This window comes from Lacerta agilis, chromosome 16 (genome assembly GCF_009819535.1).
Source record: "Lacerta agilis isolate rLacAgi1 chromosome 16, rLacAgi1.pri, whole genome shotgun sequence".
Classification (NCBI taxonomy): Eukaryota; Metazoa; Chordata; class Lepidosauria; order Squamata; family Lacertidae; genus Lacerta; species Lacerta agilis.
Genome location: NC_046327.1, coordinates 20323488 through 20336979, shown reverse-complemented (window position 1 = coordinate 20336979; position 13492 = coordinate 20323488). Strand labels below are relative to the sequence as shown.

The following is a 13492-nucleotide window of genomic DNA, read 5'->3' as shown; positions in this document are numbered from 1 at the left end:
GAGAAACAAGGAATAATCCATCACCTGATCCAAAATAACTGACCTTTGAACAAGCTGTCCTGCCAGAGGACCAATGACCCTGCTTTAATTTGATTTTAATGAACTGTTTGTACCTGCTGCAACACCTGAAACCATTGTCCGTCATGTCAGGGAGCATCTCAGGATTATAGACCATTTGCCAGGTGAGCAGATGGAAATAAGACGCAGCGATGCGAAGAGACTACCGTCCAGAAATGATGCAATTAAACAGATGCTTAATGTCAGAGGGTGTTGCTGCAACCATTGTGTGAGATGCATATATAAAGAAATTGAATTGATGCAGAGAGCTAGAGAAACTCCCGCTCCCCTTCAAGATGCCCAGGATTCTGTTCCTAGCGTCTTTTCTGCTCTTAGTTGCAGGTAAGTCTGTAGAATTAGTGGCGCTTCAGGGACTAGATGGCTGGTTCATGCAGACCTTGTTCAGCACTTGAAGATAACACATGTAGCTAGCACATTCTTGTTTAATGGCAAGTAATGGTAAGCATGTATGGAAGGGCTATCGCAGGTCTAAGACCACTGGTCAAAAATCTGTATCTCACCTCAATCACAAGGCTTTTAAGTGGAGGAGATTTATAGATTCAGCAGATAATTTTCAAGGGATATGGCAATCACAGGTAGAACAAATGTGAGCGGGATGCGGATGGCGCTGTGGTCTAAACCACTGAGCCTCATGGGCTTGCCGACCAGAAGGTCGGCAGTTCAAATCCACACAACAGGGTGAGCTCCCGTTGCTCTATCCCAGTTTCTGCCAACCTAGCAGTTTGAAAGCATACCAGTGCAAGTAGATAAATAGGTACCGCTGCGGCGGGAAGGTAAATGGTGTTTCCGTGCTCTCTGGTTTCCATCACGATGTTCCGTTGCACCAGAAGCGGTTTAGTCATGCTGGCCACATGACCCAGAAAGCTGTCTGTGGACAAATTCCGGCTCCCTCGGCCTGAAAGCGAGATGAGCACCGCAACCCCAGTCACCTTTGACTGGACTTAACCATCCAGGGGTCCTTTACCTTTTTTACACAGATGTGTATGCAAGCAAGGGGGTGCCCAACTGGGTCTCTGACCTGGGTGAAATAAAGCCTAGTTTTGCCCTTGCCTAATGATCCTTTTGGGACCCAGGTGGCGCTGTGGGTTAAACCACAGAGTCCCTAGGGCTTGCTGATCAGAAGGTCGGCGGTTCGAATCCCTGCCACGGGGTGAGCTCCCGTTACTCGGTCCCAGCTCCTGCCCACCTAGCAGTTCGAAAGCACATAAAAGTGCAAGTAGATAAATAGGGACCGCTCCAGCGGGAAGGTAAACGGCGTTTCCGTGCGCTGCTCTGGTTCGCCAGAAGCGGCTTTGTCATGCTGGCCACATGACCCGGAAGCTGTCTGTGGACAAACGCCGGCTCCCTTGGCCTATAGAGCGAGATGAGCGCCGCAACCCCAGAGTCGGACACGACTGGACCTGATGGTCAGAGGTCCCTTTACCTTTAATGATCCTTTTATCTTTGAACTAAGCATGCCACTCAGAGTGAAAGCTTTGTTCTTTAAAAAAAAAAAATGCATCCTGCGTTTGGCAGGGCAGGGTGGTGAGAGAGCATGACAGCTGCCTCCCCTTCCCCCCAGAATAGAGCAGCTGCATCAATATACAATGACTACATCCAGGCTAGCACAGGTAAAGCAGTGGTGATATAAGATGCGATTTCCTTCATTTTGCAGGTGTATATCCTGACTTGCTACCACAGGATAAGGAAGAAGACTTGCAAGGAGGTAATACAAAATTCTACAATTTACGCACAGGGACACACAGGGACACACAGTCCGCTTACTCCCCTGGCCAATGGATGTGACCAGGGGGCTCCCCTTTGAGCTCCATAGGCCCAGGTCAGCTGGCAACTGAAGCAGCTTCTTAGTTGGAAGCAGGGTAGAGAGAGAAGCAACCTCCCTCCAGCTGCTGCTTCTCTGGCTGGTAGAAGGTGATAAAAAAAGGGAAGAATATTGTGCTGCTCCAATAAGCTGGATGACTTATAAAAAAAAACCCAAACAAACCAATTTTAATGTCAGCATGATTACCAAAAACGAACAGCAATGGGGGAAAAAAACCAAATCTTTGCACAAAGATTGTGGAGAGGTTATAGGGCACATTGCATCAAGAGATCATTACCCCACATATTCCAGTGTTTCCCCCTTCTTGCAATAAATCCAAATTTGGGAGGATTTTTTTTTATTCTTTTGGATACCTAGAATTTTTTGTTCTTAAAATTCTGCATATGATTTAATTGTCTCCCACTGATAATACTTCTTTGCCGGTGTTCAGCCTGCTTTAAATGCAATTTTACTTTTTAGCAGAGGAAGCAGGTAAGCAGAGATGGGAGCCGTGGGCTCAAGACCCCCCTCTCCCCCCCAAAAAAAATATGGACACTGGAGCAACACTTTCTGCTGCCCATATGCCCATAGCTAGAAGTACCTCAAAATCAAACTGGCTAGAACTACATACAGTACGTGAAATTTCAGGATTAGGCTGAGCTACACTCTTGACTAGATGACTCTCATGGTCCCTCCCAACTCTACACATTTATGACTCTATGATTGCACTGGAAAAAAAACCTGAGGAGCTTTTACCCTCCTTGATGTTGCCAGGTACGTGGCATTGCTTCTGGGAGATCTGGATCAGGGCCCTTTTTGGGATGGACTTCTGTACCCGCCTCTTGCTGACAATGCTCAAAGTTTCTCACATTGCATCACAGATACCAGATGCTCCCAGCATCTCCTTAAAGAAAGCAAGGAGGACAAAACATTTCAATGCAGATCTTAAATGCTTTATTGCCGTACAAGATTGTGGCTTCTGTTCTAGTTAACAAGTCAAGTGCTCCATGGATGAAAGAGAGAGAGTAAGAGAGGGGCTGTGACTCTAGAGGTGAAATTGGGTTCTCAATGCTGTTCAAAACGGGACTCAAGGTCAGTGGAAAGAATTAGACAAAAGGTGGAGGTCGCCAGCTAACAGAGGTTGCGGTTATACCTGAGCATGCGCCACAGGCAAACACTCTCGTCTGTGAAACCCTCCTCGGCACCCGCTCGACTCAGTACATCTCCTGGGAGGAAAGGGGACTTGGGCATGCAGAGTGGCAGCCAGAGGTACTGTCGGGCCAGGGGGCTCAGGGTGGGGAGCTGCTCAGTTTGCGCCTCCCACCACTGAGGCAGGGAGACATTTGCAGGAGCCGCCTGCGCCAGGCGTTGGTAGCGGAACCACTCCACCTCTGCCACCTCTGCCAGCCCAGGGATCACCTGCTCCTGCTGCAGCTGGCTCCAGCCCACAGCGCCCACCTGCTTGGGGTCAAGGGCCCGGACGGCCTTCAACGTGGGCACTGCGGGGTGGGAGCTGAGCAAGTGCTCCAGGCGGGCGAGGCTGCAAGCCAGGACCTCGCGGAACTGCGATGCGAGACGAGGCTGGCACAGGGCTAGCTGGTTCCTGGTGTTTGGCCCAAACCCCGTGTCCAAGTGGTAGGAGAAGGCAATGCGCAAGGCCTCCAGCTCGCCATAGGCCCGGTGCGCTAATGGCTCCCCCACCTTGTGCAGGAACTGCACCGTGCTCAGGAGGACTGCCCCGTGCTCCGCTGCAAAGGTGGCCTCTGCCACCAACTCCTCACTGCCTGACCCAAGGAGCGCCTGCAGTTTGGCCATGGCGGCACCCTCTTCTTCATCGGCTGCCACGAACTCCATCAGGATGGGGAGATGTTCTGCGATGACAACAGCCCTCTCCAGCCAGGCCTCTGGCCCAGTCCACCTACTGGGAACGGGCAGGGAGAGTGCCAGGCCGCGCTCTCTCAGGAACAGCTCGTAACGGTGGCGCAGGGCAGCCTGCCGCCCGAATGTGTCCTCCAGGAGGTGCAGCACAGAAACCAGCCTTTCCAACTTATCTGGCCACAGCTCCATCACTAGCTCCAGCTGGTGCACCAGGCAGGGGATGTGAAGGGCAGTGGGCAACACCGTGCCCAGAATCCCGTTGGCAGCAAAGGCTTGGATCATGTGGGCATTCCCAGAAGTGACCACAGCCAGCACCCTGTGGAACAAGACATGCCCTTCGCTCAAAACGCCCGCAACAGCCCGGGCCACCAAATGGTGGCTCAGCTGCTCCAAGAACTCCACACCGAGGAGCAGCGGAGACTGCCCAGGCCTGTCGAGAGGCAGGACGGAGATGCCAAGGATGGCCCGCCCGTCCCCTGTCGTCGCCTCATGAAGGAAGACAAAAGTATCGCGGTGGTGGAGAACCTGCCGGAGACCTGACTTATGGTGCCGCCGCAAGGCCGGGAGAACGCTGCGGTGGAGCTGGCCCACGGATGGGAGCGAGCGCCTCACGCCCAGCGGGCGCATGATGAGAGCCTCAAAGAAGCCTGCCTCAGAAAGCGGGATGCCTGTGTGGGCCAAGGCCTGCACCAGAGAGAGCAGGATTGGGTCTGGTTCGGGGACGGATTCCGAGCGGCGGCACCAAGCTTGTCCCTCAGGGCGGAGGGAGGAGGCCGAGGCCTGTTTGCGAAGCAGGGGACCCCTGGTGGAACCGGCATCCGAGCGGCGGCGGCTGGAAGGACCGTGGGCCGGTGACGATGACTCAGAGTTCAGGGAGGAACGCAGGCCAGGGGCCTGGGTGGGCTTCCTCGATGGAGTTGCCATGGCTCAGCTGTGGAAGAAGGAAGAAGGATGTCAAGAGAGGGAAAAGACGTTTGTTGTACCTGGAGCAAAACTCTTTAACACTGGGCAGAGACATACCATACACATCACTTCCCCCAAAGACTACTGGGAACAGGGGGGCCAACTTGGACAAAATATTGAGGAGCCCCCCAAGACATGGCACACAAATATCATTTGAATTGCAGTGTCCATCAACTTTGTGTGCCCCTTCCGGCCCCCTCAAATATTTTATTGGGGGGTGGGCAGCAAAGGGACCTCAGCTCCTAGGAGTTGGCTCCAATGCCTGGGAACTGGAGTTTAAGGGTGCTGGGAAGTGCAGCTCTGTGAGGGGTGGGTGGGAAGCAAGGACACTTATAGGGAAGTTGTGTTTTTAAAAAGTTTATTAATTTTTTAATGGTAAGATAGAACCACCAAAATAGAAGCTGTAGAACACCCAAGTGGATAATAACTATGTTGGTGTCAAGCCAGTATAACAAGTCATGTGTGTTCAATGTGCTTATGTTGTGGGTCTGCCCACTGCTTGTGGTTGCAGGACCCCCGCACACACCCATTTTCACCCAGTCAAGAAATAGCAGCAAGAACATACTAACACACTATATTTCACAGCTCACCTGCCAACACACCCAGGTCTCACCAGCCCATCCCTATAAATGCAGTGCTGCATAGCACAACTGTTTACAAGTGTGCAAATCTTTGCCTTAACACACTGCATCTCTATCAGGAAAAGCACCGGCTGCTAAACTTCTGAACAACAGCAAGCATGGAACAGCAACAAATCAGGAACTCGGAGTCTCTGAAACAGTTTTCTTCCCCAAGTAGGGTTGCCATTTTGTTAAAGAGGAGGGAGAGCTTCTAGCTTTTAGCAGCTAGGACGCAGCAGGTGGAGGTTTTCTAAGCTTGCAGTACTGGAAAGTGTTTCTCCTGCTTATTTCTGCTGGGTCCTACAGGAGTGGGAGGCACAGAACAACTGGCCATTAAGAGGCAACAATGGGGCAAATGTTTGCTCATTGTGCAGGCTTCTTACTTCTACATCCACACTGGCCCTAGGACACACCATACATTGAAAGCCCTCTTATACCCCTTTAAATAGTCCCGGCTCCCCCCAGAGATTTCTAGGAGCTGTAGTCTGTTAAGGGTGCTGGGAATAGTAGCTCTGCAAGTGGGCTAGGGACCAGCTCTCTCTCAGCACCCTTAAACTACAGTTTCCAGGATTCTTCAGCGGAGGGACAGACCAGAACTGTTTATATATAAAGTGGAGAGGGCTTTAAAAGTTTGGTGCAGACATGAGGGTCTTTCACCACATCCTCGAGTCGACCCAGTTCATCTACTTCATGCTACCCAACAGTACAGCAAGCCCTACGAGAGAAAGCTATTTACACATTAAAGCCATTCTCTCATAGCACATTATGCCCACCTACACTTCACCCACCAACCCCAGACTCGCTTAACTGTACAACACAGCTCCAAAACAAAGGCAAGGCTCTAGAGAAACAAGTATCTACCTTTCTCTCTCCCTTCCCAAACCAAGCCCAGAACCTTTATTCCTCATCTACAGTAAACATAGGAAGGCACATAGTTGCTAGCTACCTACCCACTCCTCCTGTACAACAGCATGTAAGTGTGTCTCCCTGAGAGCCACCCTTGCTCTCTGCCTCTTTTATGACCCCAGCCATGTCTGGCTCCACCCATCCACTTAGGACTCACCTGTTCCACCTGGGAATGAGGCAGGGCTTCACCTGATCAGCCAAAACAGGCACAGGCAGTGGTGTTGCTAGACTTGTGCGACACACACACAAGTGTATAAAAGAGAAAGGAGGCAGTTGCTGTATTTGGAAGTAGCCAGAGATTCATTTCTGCTTCATTCATTCTATGAACTATAACACCAAACCTGGGCTGATTTTGTGTGTGTGTCTCCCAAACTGGCAGTGCTGCATCTGACAAGTTGATCTCTGGAGGGTGTTCGGAAAGAGTGTGTGTTTGTGTGTCATCCCTGGAAAGTGTGCATAGGGAATACTCGGTGCTTTTTTCTGGGGGGACGCATACTCCTAAACATTTTGTGAATCTAAGTTTGGCCTCATTGAGGGGCAGTATTTCAATATGAGAAGAAAATGAGAGTACCCCTAAACATTTATTTATTTATTTATTTTTGAGGAAAAAAGCACTGGGGTTACTAACTTCTTTTGGGAAGAGGTTTTGCACCTTTAACAGTAGAAATTTAACAGGTAAAGCATTTTCTGGTATCAAGGTACAGTCATAGGAAAAGCTTTGCTGGGGGAAGTTAATCAGGTAGTTTACTTGCCAAGGAAAAACAAAACAAAACTGGAAGCCTTATGCGTGGCTAGGAAGGCATTTGGATTAGAAAACTTAAAAATATATATTCAGGGAGACAAGTAAGCATTTTAACAGGTGCATCAAATGTAGACGATTTACCATCAGTGCACCTCTATACTAGAGAAAACATCACCTGTTGATTTATGCCTATTTTGCAGCTGTTAACAGGCACACGGCCGCTGCTTCTTAAAAAGAAAAGGTGGCCGTTCTCACTGTGAGATAAAATACAGCATCTATTTCACTTTAAGGTGACAACAATGTTTAGAATCCAAACCGAGCTGGGCTTTCTCTAGTTCCTTGGGATGCTGTGCTGTGGGACAATTGAGATTTTTCTGCCATTGAGTATCTCCCTGGTTTGACTTAAATGTTTATTTCACTAATAATTTCCCTCTTTGTTGGGAGGATAGGGACTGTGACAGTGGGACCAAGGATCTTTATCAGGAAATTCTCAGCTCTATCACCAAACCACAAAGCCCAGGATACCTTGGGAGAAGCCATGGCAATTAAATTAATACTAAGACCAGATTGTAGCCCATGGGGAGGCAAACTAAGGCCCGGGGGCTGGATCCAGCCCAATCGCCTAATCTTCCTCTAAAGTAGGCCATTTTTTTTATCCGGCCCCTGTGGCAGTTTATTTATTGGAGTCAAATCCTTTAAAAAGCTCAACAAGTTCAATCCTTTAAAAAGCACAACAACTTTGGTCGTCCCTCACACATATTCACTTCATCAAATCTGGCCCTCTTTGAAAAAAGTTTGGGCACCCCCGCTAAAGACAATTCAGTGTTTCATGTTCCTGAAAAGACTATTCCAGATTCATCTGCTTAACCTCATAGAATACCATTTTATTTCCTCCAGAGGGTAATGAGCCTGCAAAACCCACACCGCCTGTAATCGTAGTTACTGGAGTGATAAGTGGTGAGTCCCACACATTTCTTCTAAATCATGTAATGTCATTGATAAAAGGAATGGGCAGCAGTGAGGAATGGCTTAGACTTAGAGCGCTCCTGGGTCACAAACCACCGTGTGGTCCACGAGCCTCACTTTTAGTGGTCCAGGGATTGCCTGTAAAAATACAATAAAAATCATACAGCATGTTACAGTTGCTGCAACAGGCAGAAAGACAGGAACCCTGTTACCTCTTTGCAGCCTGGCTGCGGAAGGAACTGGGTGTGGGGAGTTTGAGTGGACAAACGTCAGGAAGGAAAACTATTAAAAACCCATCTCTTGGCCTTTCTCAGCCTCAATTAAAGCTTCCAAGGCTGCTTTTCCTTGTTGTTGTTTTTTAAATTGAGAGACTGACTCAAGTAATGCCTAGGTTGGTCCAGACACACAAACTAGACAAGATCTGTGATGGGAGTTGCCATATTTTTCTTCACATTTTGGCAAATAACAGCTGTGGAGGGTGGGGGAAGAGGGAGGGGGCGTGACTCCAGGGCTGGTCACCAGGGCTGGGCTGGGTTGGGTTGATTCTTCCTCCCATTACCATTTTCTCAGTAGAAAAATGGCCTCCCCGCTCAGCTAATATTTGCTTTGTTCCTTTAGATGGAAATGTTGCGACCACAATGGGAGATGTTGCGACCACAGTGGGAGATGTTGAGACCACAACTCCAGCACCAACACCTGGTGAGCATCTTTTTGACAGTTTCATTTCATTTCTGCTTTCTATATTACTATACCCAAGGCAGTGAGTATATGAGCTGAAGAAACAATAAAATATACAACAAAGATTGCACACCTTATAACAATCTGATCCAATACAAAAAAGCCACAATAAAAAATATATCAGTAAAACAAACAACTGATACCAAATATAGTAATATATTCAGTGATCCACTGGAATTTAATAGTACTGTACACAATTAAAATTAAATACCAGCAAATAATAATTAAACAAATCTACTGTCAACAGTTACAATAAATGTTTACTAAACTTGGATCAATAAAAATAACAGCAAGTCACAATGCATAAAAGCTGCAGATGCACCACTAGTTGAAAACACCCACCCACCATTTATATCCTACAAGGGAATGTCCAGGGTTCTCCTCTCCCCGTTTTATACTCATGGCAACCCTGGGAGGTAGATTAGGCTGAGAGACAGTGACTGGCCCACGGTCACCCAGTGTGTCTCATGGCTGACGGGTGATGTGAACCCTGGCCTCTTATTTCCTAGTCCAACACTCTAACCATTACACTACACAGGTGTATTTTACCAGCGTATAATTTTATTTCTCTATAGCATTACTCATGCACCACTCTTTTGGATGAAGTTCATGAAGACATGCAAACACAGAGAATGCAATTATCTGAAATAACCAAAGCCAACAAAGGCGGCCACTTTCACAATGATTTACAATGCCAGTTTATCACAATCTGCAGAGGCGAGGTAAAATATTAAGCAGAGTGCTATATTCTGTAACATTTCTTTGTAGAAAAAGACCTCGACTCAGATTTCCAGATAAAGACACCCTGCATCTGTAGAGTTTTCCATCTTTCAGCTCTCTGCTTGTTATTGTTGCTTTAACAAATAAAACTTCCTTCTTTTATTTCTTCATCCCAATACACACCTTTATCTAGCACCTTCCTCTGAATGGCTTGTCTCTTTCCAAGCTTTGTTGCCTAGCACATACAAGAAAGATCTTGAGATATCGCTCAGCCATTAGCTCGCCATGAGAAAACACCAACCATCTATCTTAAGCCATTATCTGTTCATCTTCTTAACAAAAGGAATGACCTTCCAGTTGTAACACACACATATTTGTTGAACAGGGTGTATTACCGGGGCAGGGAAGCCGGGATCGTGTCCAAACCCAAATTTCCAGCCTCTTCACCATAAGAAACCGCATCATCATGGGCACCATGACCACGGCCCACCTCCGAAAGGCAAGAAATTCAAGAAGCCAAAGCATGATTCCTCTTCTGAGGAGTCTTTCCCCTCAGAATGGAAACCCAAGTTCCATTCCTCTTCCGAGGAGTTTGGACCCTCAGAACGAAGGCAGAGAAACGGTGGTCACCATCACCATGGAAAGAAGGGACTTCGGAGTCTCTGCAAGACTCCACCATGTGGGGAAGATGGAGATTGCCCAGATGATCTGAAGTGCTGCCTTATTTCCCGCTGTGGGAGGAGGTGTGTGAGACCCTTACCCATGCTACCAGGAGGAAACCTTGGGGAATAAGTGTCTTAAACTCTGATGCTTGTTCCAAAGCTCCATCTTTGGTAAGTAGCGTCCTGCATTGCTCTTTCTGCTCTAGTTCCATGTCCACCATGTAGCTTCTGTCCAAACTGGCAGCCATGATGTGCCTCACCCAGTGCCGGATTTACGTATAAGCTAAACAAGCTATAGCTTAGGGCCCCACTCTCTTGGGCCCCCCAAAAAAATTTAAAGGAAAAACAACAACTGCATGTACATTTCCAAAATATGAGATAAAAAACAAATAAAATAAAACCTACATACAGTGGTACCTCGGGTTACGTATCTGATCCATTCCGGGGTGCCATTCGCACCCCGAAAAGTCCGCAACCCGAGCAGTGATATCGCACATGCGCGGAAGCGTGATATCGCACTTCTGCGCATGCATGAGCTGCGCAGAACGCTTCTGTGCGTGCATGGCAAAACCCGGAAGTAAACATTCGGAACCTGCGCTGTTCGCAACCCACAGCGAACGCAACACGAGGTACAACTGTATAGGAACAGTGCTGTGTATTGTGTAGGCTCCTATGTTGAAAGCCTGCTAGCCTGCTCCCTAAAATATCACAGGTTTGCTCATTTCTATATACCGTACCGTATAGGGTGCCTACATTCTGCATGGACTGGTCCAGAAATTACCATATAGCATATATTCAACACAAAAAACAGCGACAATTTGTTGTTGACAAAGGACAGCTGGACATCTCAAGGCCCCCATTACCTTCAGTAGCTTAGGGCCTCATCAAACCTAAATCCAGCCTAATCCCACCCGTTGAAAATAATATATATTAATACTCTGTTATCGTAGTGCGGTGGTACCTTGGTTCTCACACTTAATCCTTTCCAGATGTCCATTCCAAAACCAAAGCGTTTCAAAACTAACGTGCGCTTTCCCATATAAAGTAATGCAAAACGGATTAATCCTTTCCAGACTGTTAAAAACAACGCCCAAAACAGCAATTTAACATGAATTTTACAATCTAACGAGACCATTGATCCATAAAATAAATACGACAGTATTGTAGATGATAAAAACTAAAATTAATTCTTTTTCTTACCTGCACTGATGGTAGGCATTATTTGGATGGGGGTCTTTTATCCATTTCCGCAGTAACACTGTCAACCAATCAATCAGTAGCTGAACTGGGTTCCACACAGTCACAAAAACAAATTAACTGAAAAAGCCTCAAAAACACAAAATCAATAGCAAAAAGAAAAGCGCCGAACTTAATGCATTCCAGAAGTCCGTTTGACTTCTGAAATGTTCAAAAACCAAGGCACAGCTTCTGATTGGCGCAGGTGCCCCCAGAAACAATAGCCGACAGCCGCATCGGGTGTTCAGTTTCTGAAAAACGTTTGAAAACCGGAACACTTACTTCTGGGTTTTCAGCGTTTGGGAACCAAGGCATTTGAGAACCAAGTTACCACTGTATTCTGCATTCCCCACCTACCATTCCTGAAACAGCCCATGAAGTGGAGTGGGAGGTGGGGAAGTGTGTTTTGACCATTTGGGCATATAAGCAGTATAGAAGTTAATACAGTGGTACCTCAGGTTAAGATCTTAATTCGTTCTGGAGGTCCTTTCTTAACCTGAAACTGTTCTTAACCTGAGGTACCACTTTAGCTAATGGGGCCTCCCGCTGCCACCACACCGCCGCTGCACGATTTCTGTTCTCATCCTGAAGCAAAGTTCTTAACCCGAGGTACTATTTCTGGGTTAGTAGAGTCTGTAACCTGAAGCGTCTGTAACCTGTAGCGTCTGTAACCTGAGGTACCACTGTAAATAGTAATGATAATTCTAGTTGACGAAAAGGTGGGAGACCAGCTTTTGCACCACTTGTGTCTCCTGCTTGGCCCAGAGAGAGGCTCCATTCTCCAAGAACTTGCTTGCTAACTCTTTGAACACCAGGTGGAGCCCCCAACCAACTCCACTTAAACAGCCTGTTTCTTTTCTCCTCCCTCAGAACTCGAATAGACGTCACAGCAGGACTAACAACCACATGTGGGACCGGCTGAATAAATTCTGTGCCCTTTCAGGCTTAATTGGTTTCCTCAAAAAGCAAAACAAAAAAAAGATTAAAAAATACAGATTAAAAATAAAAGCATTAGCAACTGACTTTCAAGCCGTGTATGCTCATCTGTGCCAAGTGAATTCATCTGATATTTGCATGAAAGCTCAGGCCCTCAGGGCACCTCAATGATACAGTCAAACCTCTTCTTATGGTTCGCCTCCGCTCACGTCCATTTCAGCCAACGTTTGCAGCAAACCCGCAAGTAACCAGCGGGTTTGCCGCCATTCGCACATGTGCAGAAGTGGGCAATTGCATCGCCCGCGCCTGCACACAACGGTGCCTCTCCCAGCGACCCGTTTCAACTTCCAGACGGGCCTCTGGAATGGATTGTGGTTGTGAGTAGAGGTTCCACTGTACTGTGAAAAACATGAATCATAACACAAGCAGCATGGGAAGGTGGATTGGACACTATCAGATAGCAATGGCGGAGCGTTTCTTGCTGGTGCCCAGGGTGGTATGTGTGCTTTACCATGGGGGCTGTGCACACTGCTAGAGTGACCCCGCCTACTAGAGCCAAGAGAGGCCATGCAGTGGGGAGCCTGGCTGTCCAACTCCTTTGAAGGGCACACACAAAAGTGGCTCGGGGCTGGCAGGGCACATGCCTTTTGTGTCCTCCTGAAGGCTATGTACACACTAGCAGCTTGAAACACAGAGAGGTTGGTTCCCCTTGCTGCGATCCGAGTCACATTCTTATGTTGCTGTATACACCAGAAAAGTGGGTGGGGATGACTTCACCTGATGCTCATTACCCAATTGTTTTTCTTACGCATGCAAACACCGCCACCCCCCAGCTCCTATTCACCGGAGCTGTCGTCAAGAGTATGTGCAGTGACTGTCTGAAATGTACACATCTCAGCTTAACTGTAGCTTCTGTTTTCAAACCGGACGGAAGCTGGTTTGAGGGGGAGCACATCAAACAGAAATATTTCTCAAGAAACTACAAGATACCTATGGATTGTAACTAATGCCATGTGCCCATGGCTTCAAACATCAGTGGTGGGAGCGCACTGGAGCCAGAGTAAACGGGAATGTGGCGTTGTTGCTGGCATTCGTCGGTCACCAGAGACAATGGAGTGCACTTTTGGGGGTGACATCAAACTGCCACAATAGCAGCACCCTGGGGTGCAAATTTGGGCAGCGTGTATGGCAGTCCTGGGCAGTCAGACAAGACCCCTGACTCAGCCTTGCTGATGTGGTCCAAAGG

General features: G+C 47.8%; 2 protein-coding genes across 3 annotated transcripts; one reads left to right on the top strand and one right to left on the bottom strand.

Annotated features, from left to right (window-relative positions):
- The first annotated feature begins 297 nt into the window (after positions 1–297).
- On the top strand, positions 298–12281 carry LOC117061060. Of its 2 annotated transcripts, XM_033173734.1 has the most exons (6): positions 298–399; positions 1733–1783; positions 7886–7945; positions 8573–8653; positions 9798–10245; positions 12181–12281. In XM_033173734.1, exons 1-5 carry the CDS (start codon positions 354–356, stop codon positions 10202–10204), a joined length of 645 nt encoding a protein of 214 aa, XP_033029625.1. In that variant the 5' UTR covers positions 298–353; the 3' UTR covers positions 10205–10245; positions 12181–12281. The 2 variants fall into 2 exon arrangements, with proteins under 2 accessions (XP_033029625.1, XP_033029626.1); XM_033173735.1 differs by lacking the exon at positions 7886–7945.
- Positions 2932–6331, bottom strand: LOC117061059. The gene is made up of 2 exons (XM_033173733.1): positions 6291–6331; positions 2932–4688 (listed from the first exon to the last, which is right to left on the bottom strand). Exon 2 carries the CDS (start codon positions 4679–4681, stop codon positions 3011–3013), a length of 1671 nt encoding a protein of 556 aa, XP_033029624.1. The 5' UTR covers positions 4682–4688; positions 6291–6331; the 3' UTR covers positions 2932–3010.
- Positions 12282–13492: the final 1211 nt, after the last annotated feature.